This window comes from Nilaparvata lugens, chromosome 3 (assembly GCF_014356525.2).
Source record: "Nilaparvata lugens isolate BPH chromosome 3, ASM1435652v1, whole genome shotgun sequence".
Classification (NCBI taxonomy): Eukaryota; Metazoa; Arthropoda; class Insecta; order Hemiptera; family Delphacidae; genus Nilaparvata; species Nilaparvata lugens.
Window position 1 is genome coordinate 42,406,210 of NC_052506.1, and position 22,137 is coordinate 42,428,346.

At 32.6% G+C, this 22,137-nt stretch overlaps 1 protein-coding gene across 1 annotated transcript in view; it reads left to right on the forward strand.

The window, feature by feature from the left end:
• The first annotated feature begins 7,739 nt into the window (after positions 1–7,739).
• The window catches only part of LOC111058379 (transcriptional regulator ATRX homolog), a 133,146-nt gene continuing 118,748 nt past the window's right edge, over positions 7,740–22,137 (forward strand). The window contains exons 1-6 of the mRNA XM_039423809.1: positions 7,740–8,231; positions 13,166–13,311; positions 15,489–15,713; positions 16,333–16,450; positions 19,627–19,770; positions 21,453–21,578. Of these exons, the coding sequence (XP_039279743.1) occupies positions 7,931–8,231; positions 13,166–13,311; positions 15,489–15,713; positions 16,333–16,450; positions 19,627–19,770; positions 21,453–21,578 (1,060 nt within the window). The 5' untranslated portion in view covers positions 7,740–7,930. The remainder of the gene's footprint in view (positions 8,232–13,165; positions 13,312–15,488; positions 15,714–16,332; positions 16,451–19,626; positions 19,771–21,452; positions 21,579–22,137) is intronic.

Consider the following 22,137-nt stretch of genomic DNA (forward strand, 5'->3'; position numbering starts at 1 on the left):
GAAATTATAGCATTAGTCGAATAAAGTGTTTCTATTTTAATAAAATTTCTATTTAATCTGTAGTTTAAATATTATTTCACCCGATAAAAACCGATATAGCAACAAAAGTTGGAGAGCATACAATGATGAGCTAGTATAAACTACTATGATTCTAGGAAGAATCAATCTACATGCTATGACGTCATTAATTAGTTGTGGGGCCTGATGTAGTAGTAGGTATTGGGTTAAGTGTACTCAGGCTCAGACATCAATAGAAAATAAAACTGTTGCTAATGTCTCTACTGCTCTTATCCCTACACCTGATCATTCAAAAGATAAAAATGAAACCTGGGCTACTGTAGTTAAAAAATCAAATAAGCATAAAAAAAGTAATGTTTCTTCACATATCCAATTACAATCTTTGGTTAATTCCAAATCGCAGGTGAGTGATAAGAAGAGGTTTAAGCATAATAGCGTTATTCATGGTTCCATGAAAGCTAAAGATGGTTTTCCTGTACCTTTAAAAGCTGCTACAAAAATGTTCTGGTTGTTTTTATCTGGGTTTGACTCGTCAGTTAGTACAGACAATGTAGTGTCCTATCTAAAAAGTCTCAAAGATTCAACTGTTTATGTTTGTGAACGAATCAATTCCAAATATAGCACTTATAGCTCTTTTAAGGTTGGTATACCTCTTGAACTGGCCGATGAACTGATGCATCCCAATCTATGGCCACAAGGATGTGTTGTAGGTAAATATAGAGCACCAAGAAACAAAACTGTGCCAGAAAACCGTTTTTTACAACCAAGTCAAGAACGGCAATTACTGACTTGAATTTAAAATCAGTTTCTGAAAAAACTGTGCAAGCTGTTAGGAAATGTCTGTGTATATTTAGTGTGAATGTACAATCGCTCCGTAATAAAATACATGAACTGGAGATTATTTTAAGTGAAACACCAGCTAATGTAATTTGTGTTAACGAGCATTGGCTCCTAGAGGATGAGATTTCTTTGTATGTTCCTGAAGATTTTGTATTAGCTAGTTGCTACTGTAGACAATCACCGTATGGAGGCTCTGTAATATACGTAGCTAAAAGTATGCTATTTGAACAGCTAGATGTTGAAAGGTACTGCATTGAAGCTGCTTTTGAAGTTTTAGCTATTAAGATGTCTAAATCTAAGGTGATAATATTATGCATATACCGTCCTCCTAGTTCTAGTTTTAACCAGTTCATTTTAAATCTTAAAAAAATTTTATCTGATTTGACAAACGGACCTAAACATTTTAAACATATAGTTATTACAGGAGACCTAAATGTAGATATCTTAAAAGAAAATGATAGTGCTGGTATTGAATTGTTAAATCTACTAAGATCATTTGATATCTACTGTGTTCATAAATGTCCTACCAGATTCAATTCTTGTCTTGACATTGTAGCATCAAATATTTCAGCCAACAGTGTGGAGCTAAAGTTTCTAGAACAGGACATGATCTCTGATGATGCAGGTATCTGGTCTACTTTCTATTTGGATCCTACATCAGAGGTTGAAAATGATGACGCATGTAGTAGAACATACATTAAGAAGCGTTTTATTACTCTAGATAATCTAAACTATTTCAGACAGTTATTGACTACCGCAGACTGGTCTGATATTTATACCAAAGATGTAAATAGTGTTGTTAGGAACTTCTTATATATTTTTACAAAGTATTTCAATGTTAGCTGTCCATACATAAATGTTAGAAATATAAATGGTAAGAAGAAAGCATCTGTGATAAACTGGTTTACTCCTGAACTTGATAGTATGCGTAAACTACTTCTTGTGATATATAACAAATGGAAGAGCACTAATAACCTTGAGTATAAAATTATGTTCAAGAATTTAAAGATAAAATACAAGAAAGAGATTTCTAGGGCAAAACTTGTAGCTAATGGTAAATTTATAGCTGAGGCTAAAAATCAATGCAAGGCAGCCTGGCAAATTGTCAAAAATGAAGGTAATCTGGTAAATTCAACAAAACAGGTCATTCCAATCTCTCCTGAGCAGTTCAATAATTTTTTTGTTAATGTGTCATGTGCTACTGGTAATATTCAAACAAATAGTAATAGTACAAATGATGTAGACTTCTCTGATCTTTTAAATAATAGTATCAATAGTAATCTGAATAACCAAAATTTTAAATTTAAGAAGGTTGATGAAACAATCATTAGTCTTATTATAAATAGAATGAGTCACTCAAAATCTGAGGATGTGTCTTGTATGTCAAATTATTTGTTGAAAAATGTAGTTGATGTTTTTATATCTGAACTGACTTATATTGTAGATTATATACTGAGTGAAGGAGTTTTTCCTGATTTTCTAAAAGTTACCAAAGTTACACCTGTTTATAAGAAGGGGGATCCTAATGAACCCCAGAACTATAGACCAATTGCAATTGTACCTATACTAAGTAAAATCATTGAGACATGTATTGTAATTCAACTTAATGAATATTTTGTTAACAACCAGCTGTTCTATCCTTCTCAGTATGGCTTTAGACCGAATCATAGTACTATTGATGCAATTGAAAAACTTGTTGAATATGTTTTGAATGGTTTTGAACTCAAGCAACCAGTTGGATCTTTACTATTGGACTTAAGCAAGGCATTCGACTGTGTCTCTCACTCTATACTCTGCAAAAAACTTGAAAAGTATGGTATTAAAGATAAGGAGCTCATGCTGATCAAGAGTTATTTGAAAAATAGAAAACAAATGGTTAGCTTGAATAGTGCAAACTCAAATTTCCTTGATGTAGCCATGGGGGTTCCTCAAGGATCAGTCCTTGGCCCTTTTCTGTTTCTGGTCTTTGTAAATGATTTTAGTAAAAATGTTTCTGTCTTTTCAATATTATATGCAGATGATACCACTCTGGTTCATAAGGACGTTGATATAAAAACTGTTCAGGATACGCTTGGAAGGGCTATGGATGAGTCTAAGGTATGGTTCAATGCCAACTTACTTAAGGTAAATGAGAGCAAAACAGAACAAATAATATTTTCTCTCAACAATGTAAGTACTGGTAACCTGAATCTGAATGATGATGTTTTCAAGCCTGTAAAGTTACTAGGAATGTACTTAGATAGTAAACTCAGCTGGGAGTATCACCTAGTGAATTTATGTAAAAAGCTTTCTAGAGTAACATTTCTCTTACGAAGACTGAAATATTGTGTAAACCTTGATGTAATTAAAATGATTTACTTTGGTCTCTTCCATTCAAACTCATCTTCTTCAAAAAAAGCATTTATATGGCAAAAGAAAGCACTTAGAGTTATATTTGGTATGAAATACAATGAATCTTGTAGAGGAATTTTTGTAGAACACAAAATTATGACCTTGCCTTGTCTGTATATATATTATAATTTAATCTCAGTAAAGAAAAATCTGTCTAATTATAATAAAAATATTTCTATACATTCACATTATAATTATAATGTTTAATTTACTACCAGATAATGTTAAGAAGTTACCATTGAAAACGTTTTGTATTTCTGTTGATAAATGGCTCAAGTCTGAAGCTTTCTATTCTGTCAATGAGTACCTGGGTTATTTCAATGTATATGTGTAATTTTGTTCGTTTCTATAGTCCAACTCGTGTTATTTTACTATATTTCAATGTATATTTGTAAATTTGTTCATTTTATAATCCAACTTGTGATGTTTTACTTATTATTGACGAAGCCTATTGCTTACATTTTTGTAATGTTGTTTTATGGCCAATAAAATTCTTGATTCTTGAATTGAACATTGGCAGCCATGACAGAGAGAGGCAAGTAGCGGCGGGAAATTTGAATGGCCCTATTGTTATAATGGGAACTTGCATAAAATACAAGGTGCAAATCAGTTATATTTAATAATAACTACATTGAATTTTTATTGAGCATTTTAAATGTATGTATTACAGTTGTTATGCATCCATAAAATTAACTGTTTGAATTGCTTTACTTGAAGCCTTAGTTACATTGTTGATACTGCTTAGCCGTACAAGTACTCTACAAGTTAAAAAGCCATACTGTAACTGCAAAATTATTATGATTTTAGAGATTGGATTTTTATGTTATTTTGAACAAAGAATTCGAAAAAACAGTTCATGTTGACGTTTCTTTGATACCAGCTTACGGTACTTATTCACTTAGTATCTACAATATCTCCAAGTTCAAAACAAGAAGGCAAAGTATGATAGGTAGTCAAAAAAATAACAAACTAACTTGAGGACACTATTGGACGGTAATATTTCTGTCATATTCAGATCATATTAAATAAACGAAGACCTTAAAGATTATCTCTTTAAGGTCTTTGGAAATAAGTTGTATGAAATGATTTTTTCATGTCATAGAACCATTACCGCCTAATACCGGCCTAACATCACACATAACAGGCATAACATGATCATACATATAAGCTAATGTCTATGTTCATTCGTGAAGTAGTTCAGACGTGATGATGCGTTAAACATAATTTCCCTATCCTCCATACACGTGTGTATACGTCTTTAAGCCAGTTCTTTCCTCTATTATAGTATAGAAGCTGATGATAGATGGATGGATATATCATCCATTTTATCTATCATCTTCTATACTAACTTTACACCTGTATACGTATATAATCCATTTCTTTAATAATATAATAATTTTTTTTTAATTCCGGCCATATGATTTGGTGATTTTTTTTATGTAATCGTATGTACTATTAATGAAGTTTGAACATTAATTTTGAAAAATCTAGAAGGAAATTTGACATTTGGGCTTCCAGGTAATAATAATAATAATATCGAGTGACCTGTCTGGCTCAGGTCTGGTGTCAGAGTTTTCAGGTCGCAACTGATCAATTTCAGGGCCTCTGACATGACCTAACGACTGCTTTTTAGGCAGCCGGGACCGACGGCTTAACGTGTCCATCCGAAACACAGGAGTGGCCCGAGATAAATATCTTGCCTGGCTTCCAGGTGCACGATATTGATATCTTTAGAATCTATGTTCAAAATTAGCAGATCTGAATCATTCCCGTTTTTCCGGTATGCAATCCACAAGTTGACATGTTTTGATGCGAACAAACACAACCCTACTCTCTCTTATTATATAGATACTATTATAGTCATGGTCTCTTTATAGACCTTGATTATATTATTTCATAATATGTAAAATAGACGCATACACTATTCTGGTAGAATGTAAGCTGTATGTCCAATCTTCATTTTCAACAAAATAGTATGCATTTATTCCACATACCATTAAAATAATATATTCTCTATTATTTAATATAGTTGTTTACTTTATGAAATTTAATGTACACATTTTATATATATCTAGTTGGACTACAAATGGTTATAAAAGAACTAACGAGAGACGAACAATCTAATAAATATTTGTTATATTTATAGTGTTAATTGAATTAAGTAACATTCTTTAGCACCAAACAATATAAATTTTGCACAATACAATTCCATAGTTATTAGTAAGTACATGAATTTAGTAGCTAGTAAAAGGCTATAGTAGGCTACTCCTTAAAAATTATTCACTTTTATGAGTTTTAGTTAAATAGTAGGCTACTCAGTTCAACAAAACATGTTTATAATCTATTAAACTGGGTTTACACCAAAGTTATTAACAAAATGTTAATAGCTTAATCCCTATACCGTATAAATTCTATTAGATTGAACATAACATATCATACACATGATGAACATAATATCAAGTTCCGTTCAATGTAATAGTATCTATAAGAATTAAGCTATTAACATTTTGTTAATAACTTTGTTGTAAACCCAGCTTTAGGCTATAAATCAAATCAAAATCCATTTATTTTCAAAGACAAATTACAATTTTTATAGGCCACTTCATGAGAAAATTACATAAATTATTACATAAAAAACATATAATCATACCACATAAAAACAAGAAATCATCACATTAACGTCTTACAAATTCTCCATATTAAAGGCAAAATATTCATCATTAGTATAAAAACAGGTTTCTTATTAGAAAATCCTTAATTTTAAGTTTATATTCACTCACTAGTAAGCCTCTTTATATATAACGGTAACTGATTATAAAACCTAATTGCACAAGCCCTAAAACTAATATGACTAGATTTATACCGACAATATTCGTTTCAACCTATTTCTTGTGTTGTGCGAATAAACATCAAAATGACTAGAAAATGAGAGCAAGTTAATCTTTATAAATAATAAACATTGAAAAATAAAAATACACGGCAAACACATAATTCTTAATCTAACAAATAGCGGGTTGCAGTGCTTAAGGGGAGGAACATTACCGTATACATGTTTCTTATTGCTCTTTTTTGTAACCCAAAACGTGAATGGAAATCACTACAATTGGCCCATAATATTGATCCATACAAAAGATGTGAATGAACGTAACTATAGTAGACATTTACTTAAAAAAATTGACACACTATTTCCTTTTATCTTCTCAACATAAAAACAACTCTTGTTACCTTGCGTTGGGGATAGTTCAGTCAATAAAATAATGGCAATATATACATACACATACCAAAAAAATTGTGACTGTGGGAACTTTTTGTATGATGAATGACTTCATTGACATTCTCTACACAATAGAAATAAATAATTATATTAACAGTGTACAGTTGAAATGTTTAATAAGTCTAAATCTATCCAACTCGACTGTAGTTTCATATGCAATTCATTTGTAAGTAATATCACAAACAAAATAGTCGAAATAGTCGGCATGATCTAGTCTAGCCTACTCCTGTAGACCTACATTTATATTTTGTATCCTCAGTCGATTCTGAACATTCTAGAGGTTATTTAAATGAAATAAATATTCTCACACATACCTCATTCAATTTTCGTAAAAGTACCAATTGGAATGATAATTTTATATTGATAGAAATCAATTTGAATAAAAATAAACACATCTATTCCTGCAGTGGCAGACTGGCTCTTCTTGAAATCTTGCCTCTCTCTGTCATGGCTGCCCTTAGTTGGCCGTGTAACACATTGAGAGCGCTGTAAGCACACCAACAGCCACTCTATAGTTTACTATAATAGCTCGTTGCGCTGAAATCGTGAAATCCTAACACAGTATACATACAGTATGGAAACTTGGCTAGTACCCTGACGCCAAAAACCGCCATCTTGTTAGGAAGCGTCGCATTGTAATATAGTGTGGTCCACGCTATAATGGCAGTGGATAAAGATAGAAGAATAGCGATGCCGATTCTCTGCATTAATTAATTATGTTCCTACACTGTCAAAAACATAATTGTCATCGTTGTGGACCTAGAAAAGAATAGTACCACCGGCTTTGTCGAATGATAGACAAGGATAGCAAAACCAAAGTTGATCAAATACTGTCATTATAACATGGACCTCACTATATGGTATTTGATCAACTTTGGTTTTGCTATCCTTGTTTATCATTTGACAAAGCCGGTGGTAATATCCTTTTCTAGGTCTAAAACGATGCCAATTATTTTTTTGACAGTGTACAAATATAATTTATTTATACAGAGAATCGGCATCACTATTATTTTATCTTTTTCCATTGCCATTATAACGTGGACCTCACTATAGTATTGATGGTAGGTTCGGATCACTTTAATGATTCGGATCGATTGATCTCATTCACTGCCATGAGCCAAGCAGAAGAGCAGGATTGGAACTTCCTAGTCACGTGACGTGTCCAGTATTTGCGTCATGTAAAAAGCATTGGCTAGATAGGCGTTTGATTACAAGTCTCCATTCTGTACCTTTTCTGTGATCCTGAAATGGCGCTCGAGTTCTATCGTCTAAAGTACTTCTCAATTATTATTGTAAAGTGATTTGTGTTGAATTTGCTTGTTAATGTTTGTATTTGTAAAGTAAAACTTGTGAGATTTTCTTGTGTAATGAATTTGGAGAATAAGTAAGTGATATATATGTTATAAGATGTCTCGTAGGCATTTGAGAAACAAAAAAACCGACGCAGCTAGCACAAAAATTCCGGCTTATTTTGATGATTTATCAACATTTACATTACAAAAAGTATTGTCCAAGGATTCTGTAAAGAAAACAATAGTTGTCAAAGGAAATTTTACTGACAGAAAGGGTACAGCAATTTTGATATTTGAGAGGACACCGCTCACCGATGAAGCAGTTCAATCCATTTGTACAGCAGGATCATGTCTTGAAAGAAAATTTCTCGAAGACCAAGGATTTTACATTTGCTATCCTGAACTTAAACATGGAGGTTTGTTTTTTGCTTTTATTACATTAGTAAATTGCTTTTGTTTGTTGAGCAATGCCAGTTGATTAACTTTGTGGATGTCAACAAAATTCCTTCTTTAACTTAGTATTTCTGCAAACACATTTATTCTTCAGTATTGTGGTAGATAGATAGATAGATATAATCTGTTTTCGAGGCATTCAACATCAATTTATTATTTGCAAAATATTGGCACAGACTATTCATCTTAACATAGGACTCAATTTCCAATTTTCTCAAGTCTTGGCTTCTTGTCACCAGAGTCGTATCATCTGCAAAAACATACAGATTCTCAATGGGAACCGACCCTGCAACATCATTCACATAGATCAAGAACAACAAGGGGTCCAGAATAGAACCCTGAGGGACCCCAGAAACAATTTAGGCTTTGATCGTGTGAATTTTATTTTATTTTTAGTTTCATGTTGAATCTCTGTAACTTGATACCTGTTTGTCATATACGAATCCATCCATTTCAATGCAGAGCCTCCAAAACCATGAAGTCTGAGTTAATTCATTAACAGATCCACATTTACACAGTCAAAAGCCTTGGAGATGTCGGCAAAACAAGTGATTACCGCCTCTCCCGACTCAATCGCATCAATACAGTAGTTGAGGAAATCTATTTGTAACAATTTGGTAGACTTAGATCTGCGGAAACCATATTGCTTATTAAAAAGAATGTCGTTATCCTCCAGGTAATCTATAAGCTGATTACAAATGACTCTCTCCAATATTTTAGAAATAACCTGAAGCAGAGAGATTGGCCGATAGTTATTCAAATCAGTTAAAAAGAGGTTTGAGTCTTGCTGTTTTACAGCCATCAGGACAAATTCCTTGTTTTATTGAAGAATTTATCAAGTGTAACAAAGGCGAGACTATTTCTTCTACACAGAATTTTACTACCTTCATACTAATTCCATCCAAACCATATGAAGATTTTTGCGCAAACTTAGAGATTATGTGTTTGAGGGTGGATTCATCTATTTCAACAAAATTCAGTATTCTACTTTGTACTTCAGCCTCTTTCACACTTTGCGCCCTCTTTCCACCCTCTATTCTATCACTAATTAATTCTGCAATGTTAACAAAATGTGTATTCATAATCTCTGCTATCTTTTTAGGATTTTTAACAGTCTCGTCCTCATTCCTCAAAATCAACTTCTCAACTTTTTTCTGACCCTTTCCCCTAAATTCGTTTACTACTTTCCAGGACTCTTTAGATTTATTACTGGCCGCTTCTATTCTTCTGTTATACCAACAAGCTCTAGCAAGTGCAACATTTGTTTTATACAATCTTTTAGCTTGCTTGTAGTATATATTTTTTTCAGTTGTTTTGTCTACTTTCCATTCCTCATAACGGTCTACCATATTAATCTTAAGATTTGTAATTTTCTCACCAATCCATTTTATCTTATTGTGGTAGATCTTTTTCTCTTTGAAAGGACACGAAATATCAAAGTGATACAAGAATAGTTTGACAAAGGTATCATATTTCCGGTGAATATCATTTTCACTGTACACATCAGCCCAATTCTCAAGTTTTAATCTATTCTTCAACTCTAGAAGGTTCTGGCAATTCAAATTCCGTGCAATGAATTTTTCAAAACGACCAATTCTCCCAGTTGGCTGTTTATAAGTGATAGAAACAGCATGATGATCAGATATATGACACTCAATCACCTCATGTTTATTGACTGGAAAATTTGTACAAATGTTGTCAATGCAGGTTGACGTCAGCTCAGTAATTCTAGTAGGCAAGAGAATCCTCAAGTTCAGACCAAAACTCTTCAATAAGTTATTAAAACAATTTGCTGCTCTATCTTTTTTCATTATATTTATGTTAAAATCTCCCCCTATTATTATTCCATGCGAGTTCAAAAATGGTTCTAATGCTTTGAGATAGGCACTCAACTTTTCAACAAATATATCAACACTAGCATCAGGACTCCTATGTAAATAGAGGTTACATCCAACCTATCTTTGAGATAAATACCGTGATAATATTGGTCAAAGATATTTTGTTTAAGCAAATTAATTAATGTAAAATTTATAAAAATTCACATTTTAAGTCGATTAATTGAAGGATAAGCCTCTTAAATACTTTTCTGATCTTAGTCATATTATTCAACCAAATCACAACTTATTCCGTTATTAATTCCTCCTCTTGGTTTTCATTCTCCATATCAGTAGCCATTAACTTTTTATAACTCATAAATTCATTTGTAGACTAGCTTACCCGGCAAACTTCGTACCGCCAAAAAGTCAATGTATACCTATTATGACCAACAATAGACAAGACTCTAAATCACTTTGGCAGGGAATAAAAGAATTCGGGCTTGGCAAACAGAAATCGAATCCACAAATTGACTTACCATTGAATAATATAAATGACCATTTCGTTTCACACTCTAACCAACGCGACGAAGTTGTCATTGCTAATCATATCGATGATCTTGAAGAGCAGGTTACAAACTTAGATTTACCAATCACTGATCAATTTCATTTCCATCCAATCCCCGAAGAAGACACTTTCAGAGCAATTCAACGTATTCATAGTAATGCTACGGGTGTAGACAAAATTCCTATTAAATTTATCAAGAAGATGTTATTTGCTGTTTTACCAACCATTACATACATTTTCAACAAGTCACTTGAAGAAGGCATTTTCCCTGAAAACTGGAAGTTTGCTCTGGTTCGCCCTCTAAATAAAGTTCCATCACTCAATAAAGTTGAGGATTTTAGACCAATCAGTATTTTACCTGCATTGTCCAAAGTGCTAGAAAGACTCATTCATGCTCAAGTTGTAAAATTTCTAGACAACAATAGTAAGCTTCATGACTTTCAGTCAGGCTTTAGAAAATTCCATTCAACTGAGACAGCTCTCCTTCGTGTCACTGATGATATAAGGTCAGCTATGGACCAAAGAAAATGCACCATCCTCACCCTATTTGATTTTTCTAAAGCATTTTATACTGTTGATCATAGAGTTCTTTTAAATAAGTTAGCTATTCTTGGTTTTAGTTACAACTCTCTAGTTTGGCTCAAATCCTATCTCTTAGGTGGGAAACAATGTGTTTCTGTTGATGACAACAAGTCAAATTGGAAAAATGTTATGCATGGAGTACCACAAGGTTCAATTTTAGGCCCTCTCCTATTCACTTTGTATGCTAATGACCTTTCTTCCATTATCAAGCTCTCCAGCTTCCATACTTATGCAGATGACCTTCAGATTTATTTAAGCTGTCCCATAACAAAAATAGATGAAACAGTTGGAATTATGAATCAATATATCAATTCGATATTTGAATGGACAAAGAAAAATGGCCTTAAGCTTAATCCCATCAAAACACAACCCATTATAATTTGATATTCTCGTCTTATAAACAATATTGACCTTGAATCGATTCACAAAATTGGTGTTGATGGTAATGACATTCCTTACTGTAGCTCAGTTAAAAATTTAGGCATTATTATGAATAATACTCTTGACTGGTCAGAACAAGTGAACAAAACTTGTAAAAAGGTATTCTCAGCCATGCATGCATTGAAGAAAATGCACGATATCCTCCCTAGAAACATTTAATTGTTATTGGTTCAATCTCTTATCTTCCCACATTTAACGTATTGTAATTCTTTTCTCAACGATATGCAAGTCACTCTGAATGATAAACTACAGCGTTGCCAAAATTATTGTCAAGTTTCGTCTAGTCTCTTCAACATCATGAACATATCACTCCTGCTCACTTTGCCAGTTCAACATTGAAGCTTCCCGATCAAAGACATTTTCAAATAGTCAAGCTTGTTAGAGATATCTTGAAATACGGTAATCCGAACTATTTTAAAGATGATTTCAAATTTGTCTCTGAAGGTAGGAGGATAGATGCTTCACATACTAGAACCGGAGAAAGTACTTTAAGGATACCCAATCATCGAACTACTATTTTCACAAAATCCTTCTTAGTCAGTGCCTGTCGTGCATGGAATGCACTTCCTGTTCCTATCAGGTCCATCGAGAGCCGAGCGAGCTTCATCCTGACTTCAAAAAAAACATATTTTGGAACAAATGACAGAAACTGTCCAGCCCTAGAACGATCACATGACAACCATCCCTCACCTATCCCACCAATACAAACCTATAAACCTGTTATAGAATAAATTGTATATATATATATATTATATATATATATATTATATATATATATATATATAAACTCATGATATTTTTATTATTCACTGCATACTTCTGTATATTACTGAAAGTTGATTACCCTGATCTACTTTCAGCCTACTCCATTGTATTAATCAATGATTTGATCTTATCTACCTATATAATTATTTTACTTTATTAATTTTATGTTTTTCTTTCTCTTGCATATTCATATTAATTTAAACTTTTACTATATTTCCATTCATAAATAAATCCTTAGTTGAATTGATGAAATTAACGTTTTGGTAGAGAATTAGTGGGAAGGATATTTTGAATATTTTTTCCAAAGAATGGACATTGGTATGCCCAAAGCTCCGCCAATTTATGTAGATGCATAACAATATTATCTTTAGTTGTTACAAATTGCTTTTTTCGTATCATATACAGTTCAATAATTATTTTCTTAGTCTATATTATATATTCATCTAAAATTTTGCTGTATTGTAAGCTAATTTATATAAGTGTATAAGCCAGTATATTATTATATTGTAATCTACATAAATAAAGTACTCAATCAATCAATCAATCATGGAACCTATGTGATTACTTTTCATTGCCTGGGGTATAATCTACTAACATATTTGTATTAAATTAATGCTTTGATCAATTTTGGACTAAAAATCGTTAATAAATGCATGGGTAATATTGAAAATACTAGTATAGCCTATTGCTTGTAGTGAATTATTTTTCAACAGAGAATTTTTAACAGGTATAAACACTACAGTAATATTCCCAGCTACTGATGAAGATGTTCAAAAATATGAGACTCTACCTCTTCATATAATTGAAGAGACACCCAATCAGTACAATAATATAACATTGCCTTTTATTTCCACCAAATCATCCAGTATCAAGGTAAGATTTTTGTTTCTAAAATTGCTTTTAATTCTTTTCAAACTTTATTGCTTTTGAAATTTATCAAACAAACCTTTCTTTAACAACAACTTAGTCAGAGCATTGTAATCAATCGTTGGTTTAAGTTATTGAAACAAAACGATCATTCCTATGAAATTTGTATCAAAAGTTTATACAAATAAAACTTTTATGTTGTCCTATTTCAACGTTAATAGACAGAAGGTTGATCACTCACAGGTGTAAGATTCGAAGTGGAGGGGGGAACGCCAGCGTGACGTCACGTGTAGTAAAAATGTGATGGAGTAACCACACTGAGCATACAGTTTATTCACTGTATCTTCAAATAAATCGTCGTTTATTGCCCTCAAGATTGACCTAGAACTTGAAAATTTTCCATACTTATAGCGAATGAATCACCGATTCTAATGATGTTGTTAAATATTCCAAGTTCATTCAACTTGTATGAATAAAATGAAGTTGAAAGTTTTTCAAGAATCTAAAAGCGTGACACGAAAAAGTTAATAAGCTGGAAAAGCGTTAGTAGACAACGTTATACTATTATAATTTCAGATTAACGCATGAAAAATATTGAAAAATTAATGCATTGCAATAAACCGATCCCGATAAATCCGATAAATTTCGATCATATAAATAATGCACTGAACACATGCTGGTATTGAGCACATGTTCTACGAGAATCAAAATATCTCATCCCCGAAATTCACAAGCTGATGTATAGCAAAACTACAAATTATAAACACGACCTAGAAGATGAAGAAACCTTGAGGGTTTGAAAAGGAAAGTTAGGAGGTGGGGTTTTTGCTTTTATATGGAAAAATGCTTGTATTATTCAAAAGTTTTGATAATTATTGTAAGGCAGAAACAGAAAGCTTGCATGTCAGAAAATGTTTGTGTTATATAATTTGACTTTAAATTTATAATTTCATAAAATTTACTTTGTGGTCTGAAAATATTAGTGGTCTGAAAATTTTGTGAAGTGAAGAGCTACAAGACTCAACCTATTTCGGACAATGTGTAACCATATCTAAATTGGGGAGAGGAATAGCACAAGGTTACCTTATTTTTCCTCTCCCTATCATTTTTATGATGTATACTTATTATATCAATCAATAAAGAATAAAGACTATACGTCACCGTATGATTTTCAAGAATGCGATATTTTGCCTACTCTGTACTACAGCCTACGTCACGGCTGCAGTTCCCCCACTCCAATTGCATTTCAACTAAAATTCTATAGATGAGTGACCAACCTTCTGTCTACTAACTTTGGTCCTATTTAACTAAGCTCGGTCAAGACATCTGAACATATGGTCAGTTCAGGTACGCTTTACAAGTGCACTGGAACATATGGTTATATGCATAGTTACTATTGATAATATTGTAATGCACACTACTAAATCATACCCGGCTTTACCGTGTTCGAATGATTAAACCTGGCATTATTTCAATCAACCATTTTATTTATCAATACAATTATTAAAATGTTCTATAACAATACCGTAATATTAATCAAGTAGAAGATATTGTAATCTGAAAGAAGAAAACAAAGTCCAGCTTGTACTATTCATTTTTCAAATTTTAGTTGTAATGAAGTCCAAAAGGTATATGTATGTCACGAACATATATGGTCATATTTCTGGTCCGAGAATACTCCTTGGGAATAGTGGACTAGTGATAACAATTTTGAATTTAGTAGCCTAATGTTGTTAAGCTGCGTTTACACCAAAGTTATTGAAAAAATGTTTATTTCTCCGTCCCTATAGATTCTATTTGATTGAACATAACCTATAACATATCATACACATGATGAGCATATGTGTTTGTCAAGTTTCGTTCAACCTAATAGAATTTATAATGACGGAAAAATAAACATTTTGTTGATAACTTTGGTGTGAACGCAGCTTTAAGCTGCGTTTACTCCAAAGTTATTAACAAAATGTTAATAACTTAATCCTTTTTGATTCTATTCGATTGAACATAACTTATCATACACATGATGAACATATGTGTTCATTAAGTGTAAACCCAGCTTAAGAATGCAAAAAAAAACATTTGAAAGCTTATTCTGATTTTCCAGAAATTTTATTTTTGATTGAAGAGTCTTCCTTTGCTTGATGTGATTTCAATTCCTATTTATGTTTACAAACTTGTTTCAGTGGGTACGCGACATATTGAATCATAAATCAGATCAAGACAGAATTATTTTCGAGGATACGAATCCCGATGTTGGTTTTGTTCTACTAACTGATTCAAAATGGAACCAAAAAGAAATTTTAAACTTGTGTCTTGTAGCCATTATCCATCGTCAAAACATAAAATCTTTACGCGATCTTACTGCAGAGCATCTTCTACTCTTGAAAAACATCAGAGAAAAAGCAACAGTAAGTATTGCCAACATGCCTCGATACGTCTTATTGTAATGGTTATAATAAAAAACCGGCAATTATGTGATTCTCCTTCTGGAGCAAATATTCTTAACTGATATCTACATATTATTGATTTAGAGACACTCATGTCAGTGAGTTGCCTCACTGTGAGGTTGGCATAACTTTTGCATTATGATTCTAAACATAGTAGGCTACATGTATTTAGCATATTAATCTTCATTCATAAATCATTGTCATCTTTTATTTCTGTATATCTTTGTGTGTAACCAACCTACCCTTGATGAAAATGACTGCTTCATAACTTTCAGAAATATAATTGTCATAAATATGTATAATATAAGTGATCCTTATGTTATTGATATGGATCATGGATGGATTCATTCAAGCATAAACTTGTAGTTGTATCATTTCGATACAATATTCACATCAAATTTGCTAGGCTCATTGGTAATTCAATAACTGAAAACGTTTTTTTAGTAACTTGTGAACCAGTAATTTGCCTAGTGTTATTGTTTATGTTTTATATTGCTCTTACAACAATCAAATCACTTTTAAAACTTTTTATTCTTGGTATCTGTGCTTTTAACGCTTAATTCTTAACTTGTAATTTCAGAGAGCGATCAATAAAAAATACAAGGTTGAAGAATCAAAACTGATGATATACATAGACTACCAACCTTCCTATCATCACTTGCATATAAATTTCAAATATCTTGAAGCTGATGTCCCAGGTTTGTTTACAACTTTATTTTTCAATAGTTGCATTATGGTATGATGCACGTATGTGCAAGTGCACGCGAGACCATCCATGACCACGCGTTCATATGAAACAAAATCTAGAAAGAGCCATAGGAAAAACGTTGTGACTTGTCTGTGGCTGCTCACACTAAACCCCACCAGCAAGTGCACGTGTTCAATGTAAGTGTCTCTATTGCTCTTTTCAGATTTTGTTTCTATGGTTTGTGTTAAATAAGTTGAGACTTGGCCCTCCATCCCAAGAAATTACAGGGTTGCCAAATCGTGTAGAATTGCAACTTTCTCGAATTTTCAATTCAACGTCAGAATTGGATGTAGAATATCATCCCCGATATCCTAGTAGTGCTAGAAAAGTTTCAGGGTTGAAGGATCAAAAGGAAATTTTACTTTTATGATAAAATTGGTAACAACGCGAAAATTTGTTTTTCTTTTGAATATCACTTCTCTCAGAATCATGGGGCGTTGTAATGCGTAATAATTTTATATCAAATTAACGGGGAGAATGTCTCGTTTCTATTGGTGTCTGGATAATTTTTATCCGACCTATAGTTATTTTTTAATTAATGATTATGTTCGTCAATGTCGAGACATTTCAAGCAGAAAACATGAAATTCTCGATACTGGGAGCTTTTTTGTTTCAAAAGATAAGTAGGTGGTTGAAGCGAGAAAGTTTCTCAGAAATAATTGAAATTATTTTTCCAATCGTCAAACGTACTCGGAACAACGTATTTTGGCCTCTCAGGAGTTTCAAAATCAAGGATAGCGGCTGAATGGTGTGCCACCATAGGCTATCAATAGCTGGGACCAACAAAAACAAAATACAGAACGATTGAAAAATTCAGCAAATGCAAGCCACATGATAATAAAATCTGGTGTGGTGCACTCACACAACTTTCCTTGCCGTTATGAAAATTGATCACCTGACGCTAGTGTTCCCGCGCATCTCAAGTCTACTTATAAACAAAGATCTGAGCCAGCTGGAGACAGGACAATAACGCTGGAGACATACGAGGTCTGCTATCTCTTCATAGTGAATCATTTAATAGAATCAACAGTTGCCAACAGTTTGCAATTGAAATAATAACATTTTCTCGAATTTCGTGCATATTTTCAATTTAAAGTGAAAATGTTACTGAACATTAATTGTAGAGATTTTTATGCTTAATCTTTTCCACTCAAAATTTTTTGTTTAAATTTTATCTGAAGCCTGATAATTGGGAATCTAAAATCGAAATTTGCATAGATGGGGCGGAGCTCCTGAATTTTTTACAGATATGAGACTTGTGGCAGTTGATAGAGCTTATCAATGACTATTTCAGGTATAAATTTGATCAAAATCGTTGGAGCCGTTTTTGAGAAAATCTCGAAAAACCCTGTTTTTGACAACATTTTTGCCATTTTAGCCGCCATCTTGAATTGCATTGGATCGAAATTGTTCGTGTCGGATACTTATAGTGTAAGGACCTTGAGTTCCAAATTTCAAGTCATTCGGTTAATTGGGAGATGAGATATCGTGTACACAGACGCACATACACTCATACACACACACACACACACACACACACACACACACACACACACACACACACACACACACACACACACAGACCAATACCCAAAAACCACTTTTTTGCACTCAGGGGACCTTGAAACGTATAGAAATTTACAAATTGGGGTACCTTAATTTTTGGGTAGAAAACATTAAAAAAGTATACACTAACAAGTACTGTATTGTTTTTATTGACAATTATAATAAGGAAAAAAGAAGAAATGTTTGCCAGTCAATGGCTCTGTCAGAATATGAATTGAAAAACAAAATCACACTTGAAGTAGGTGTACCGTTTGATCTTGAATTTCTACATCCAGGTCACTCAGCCACTCTAAATCATCCCTAAATAAAGCATTTTCATGGTAAGCAAAATCTATCATTACTTTCTAAACCTTTATTACATTCATCGAGCCCGTACCAAGCTGTCCAAACATTTGATTGTTTCAAAAATCACTAGTATTATACAGTAATACTTGATATCATTAGACTACATACAATACATAATTATTATTATCATATAAGATATTCCAAAATTATTTTCAGAGCTATGAAAAGTAAACATCTATTGAAAATGTTTCACAAATTGCATCTTGCTTTTCAAGGGTGGTACCAAAGTCATTTGCTTATATTTTTCCTTTACAAATTTCTATATGTTTCAAGGTCCCTTGATTCCCAAAAAGTGGTTTTTGGGTATGTGTGTGTGTGTGTGTGTGTATGAGTGTATGTGCGTCTGTGTACACGATATCTCATCTCCCAATTAACCGAATGACTTGAAATTTGGAACTCAAGGTCCTTACACTATAAGTATCCGACACGAACATTTTCGATCAAATGCAATACAAGATGGCGGCTGAAATGTTGTCAAAAACAGGGTTTTTCGAGATTTTCTCAAAAACGGCTCCAACGATTTTGATCAAATTTATACCTGAAATAGTCATTGATAAGCTCTATCAACTGCCACAAGTCTCATATCTGTAAAAAATTCAGGAGCTCAGCCCCATCTATGCAAATTTCGATTTTAGATTCCCAATTATCAGGCTTCAGATAAAATTTAAACAAATAATTTTGAGTGGAAAAGATTAAGCATAAAAATCTCTACAATTAATGTTCAGTAACATTTTCACTTTAAATTGAAAATAAGCACGAAATTCGAGAAAATGTTATTATTTCAATTGCAAACTGTTGGCAACTGTTGATTCTATTAAATCATTCTCTATGAAGAGATAAAAGACCTCGTGTGTCTCCAGCGTTATTGTCCTGTCATCAGCTGGCTCAGATCTTGGAATAGTAGACTTGAGATGCGCGTGAACACTAGCGTCAGGTGATCAATTTTCATAACGGCAAGGAAAGTTGTGTGAGTGCGCCACACCAGATTTTTTGTTGTTGCATCTCTCATTCCTTTCAATTTCAATTTTTGACTAAAAATCGTTGGAACCATTAAGCGTAGATCTACTGAAAAATCCCAGGGAAAATGAAATTATCTTACTTCTACAATATTCATATCTTAATCTACCAATTTATAAAAACAGGCTTATTGTAATAATTTACTCATAGGCCAATTATTTGCTTAGGAATATCTAATCAATGTAATTTGCGTTTCAGGTACTCAAGCAGAGAAATCTCACCTGCTCAATACAGTCATCAATAACATTGAAATGGTGGCTGATTATTATCAGAGATGCACATTATCTTTTGTCGTGAAAGAAAATGATGAACTGTTCAGTCTTTTCAAGCAACAACCAAAAGGTAATAGAAACTATTTTTGGTTACTGAAATAATAATTATCTAATTTTATTTTCACTTCATTTTAAATTTGTTCGTATTACGTTTATGCAGAATTTTGTATCAAAAGTATGATACAAATGTTTTTGTAATTCAAGACCTTTATTGAGTTATCTATGTTATGCCTGTTTTCTAGGACACTTATTAAATCTAATGAACCATTAGATGACCTAGAGATTTATTCATTTATTTGTTTATTGAGAATACATTACATGAACATGATAATACAACTCAAAAAGGTTTACAGCTTACCGTCAAAACAAACCTCATCTACATCAAAAGTATAATACTTTATTTCAGAAATAAGAACTTAATATTGAAAATCAAAACAAAACTAAATTAAGAAAACAGAAAATAGTTGCTTCAAAAGAAGTTTTTGGAAAAAATGTTAAGAACTGAAAAAATGAAATAAGAACTTGGTGTTGAGAATTGAAACAAAACTTGATTAAGAAAACATAGAAAAGTTGCTTGAAAAAAAAAGAAAAAAATCTATTAGAAATAAGAACTAAATATTGAAAATTAAAACAAAACTTGAATGAATAAGAAAACAGAAAAAGTTGATTAGAAAAAATAAAGGGGAAAATGAAAGGAAGAATATATTGAAAGGTCTGCAAAATAATGTGACAGTTGAAATTGAAGAGCTTGCATGGATTAATATCAGAATTTTCATAAATGATCAATAAATGGGTCAAGAATCGTATTTAAACTATTGTACAGGCGCAATTTTCTTTGAAGGAAACTATTTGTATGTTGTACTGTTCTAGATCTTTCTCTTGTAAATAACATTATTCAATCGTGGTTGGTTTGTTGGGACAAAGAGAAACATGCATTGAACAAAATTAGGAACATCTGAGTATTAAGAATTTTATTTATAGAGCACAATTAGGGCCGGTTTCCGAGCTCGGGATTTTGCTAAGTTCTAGACTTTAAACACCTGGAGTCAGAAAATTGGCTTTCCGAAAGGGTGCGTAGTCACAAAATACATACAGAATGTAAACTCGGCTAGTATACCCTGTAGCAAAAATCCGCGATCTTGTAAGAAAGTTCAGCATTGTAATAGTATAGATGGGAGGTTCTACAGTTGGAAAATTATCTATATAAATAAAATTTTAATGAATTCTATTTATATAGATAAAATATTATGAATAGTATCATCTAAAGTTACCAGCTGTACACTAAGCTAATTTTAAAATCTGAGGAGGAGCGGTGTGTGTGTGTGTGTTGTGTGTGTGTGTGTGTGTGTGTGTGTGTGCCTCCATTCAAGCCATTATGCAAGAAGCACCTGGAAGCAAAATGCCGCATCGCGCCTCCTCAGATGTGCATTCAGCTAAAGTTTGTCATGAGATGCATTAACTATTTGGCGGTACAAAGTTCGCCGGACCAGCTAGTGATTTAATAATTTCATTGGCAATTTTCAAGTAATATTTATTAAACATTTATTTTGAATAGTCTCTTGCAAGCAAGATTAAGTTTTGAAACGCACTAAATTGAAGAATGAGATAATGTCTACTTAGTTTTGTACTGCTGCTGCCTTATTGCCAATCTTTTAATTGTACGGTAACAAAAAGAATATTTCAAATAAATGGTTCAATAAAAATAAATCCTTCTACGTTAACAAAATCATCGCTATTTTATTTTATGTACAGTTGATGCGGTTGATAACAAGGAAGATGATCTGGAATTGGCTTGTAATTTGGAAAGAACTGGACTTGAATCCGATATTACTGAACAGAGCAGTAGCATTTTTGAATCGTCAACCCTCAACAATTCCGGTGAGTACCTTATGACTAGTCTTTTTACTTATATGCCTTCGAATGTATGAGTTGCAGGGGTACTGAGGTGTTTTATAATATTATAAAAGCCAGGCAGAATGGGAATAGAACCTATGACTAATTTAGCAATGCAGACTGACATTTCAATGCTCCACTACTTTAAATTAATTTTTCACTATTGATTGATTTTTAACCCCGTCTAAAGAAAATTAGTTGCGACTTGAGCTTTTCAGTTTACTAAATATTCTCGTAGCCGGATTGTGTAGAATTGAGACTTTTTAATGCAAGCCCGTGTAAGAACATGACGACAGTGTAGCTAGCGTAGCCCATGATGCAGTGTTGTCACATTCAATATAATATCTAGTCACATAGGCTTCCATGAGATAGTCTAAATTTCACATCATTTGGGAACGCCAACATTATTTTGGTCGGCTGAAAGCTCAAATCTCAAAATTATTCATTCTGATTATAACATTGTACCACACAATGTGTGTTTACATCTAAAATATTCGAGTTACAACCTCTAAGTCACCCCCTTATGAGGGGTTGAAATCCAGTT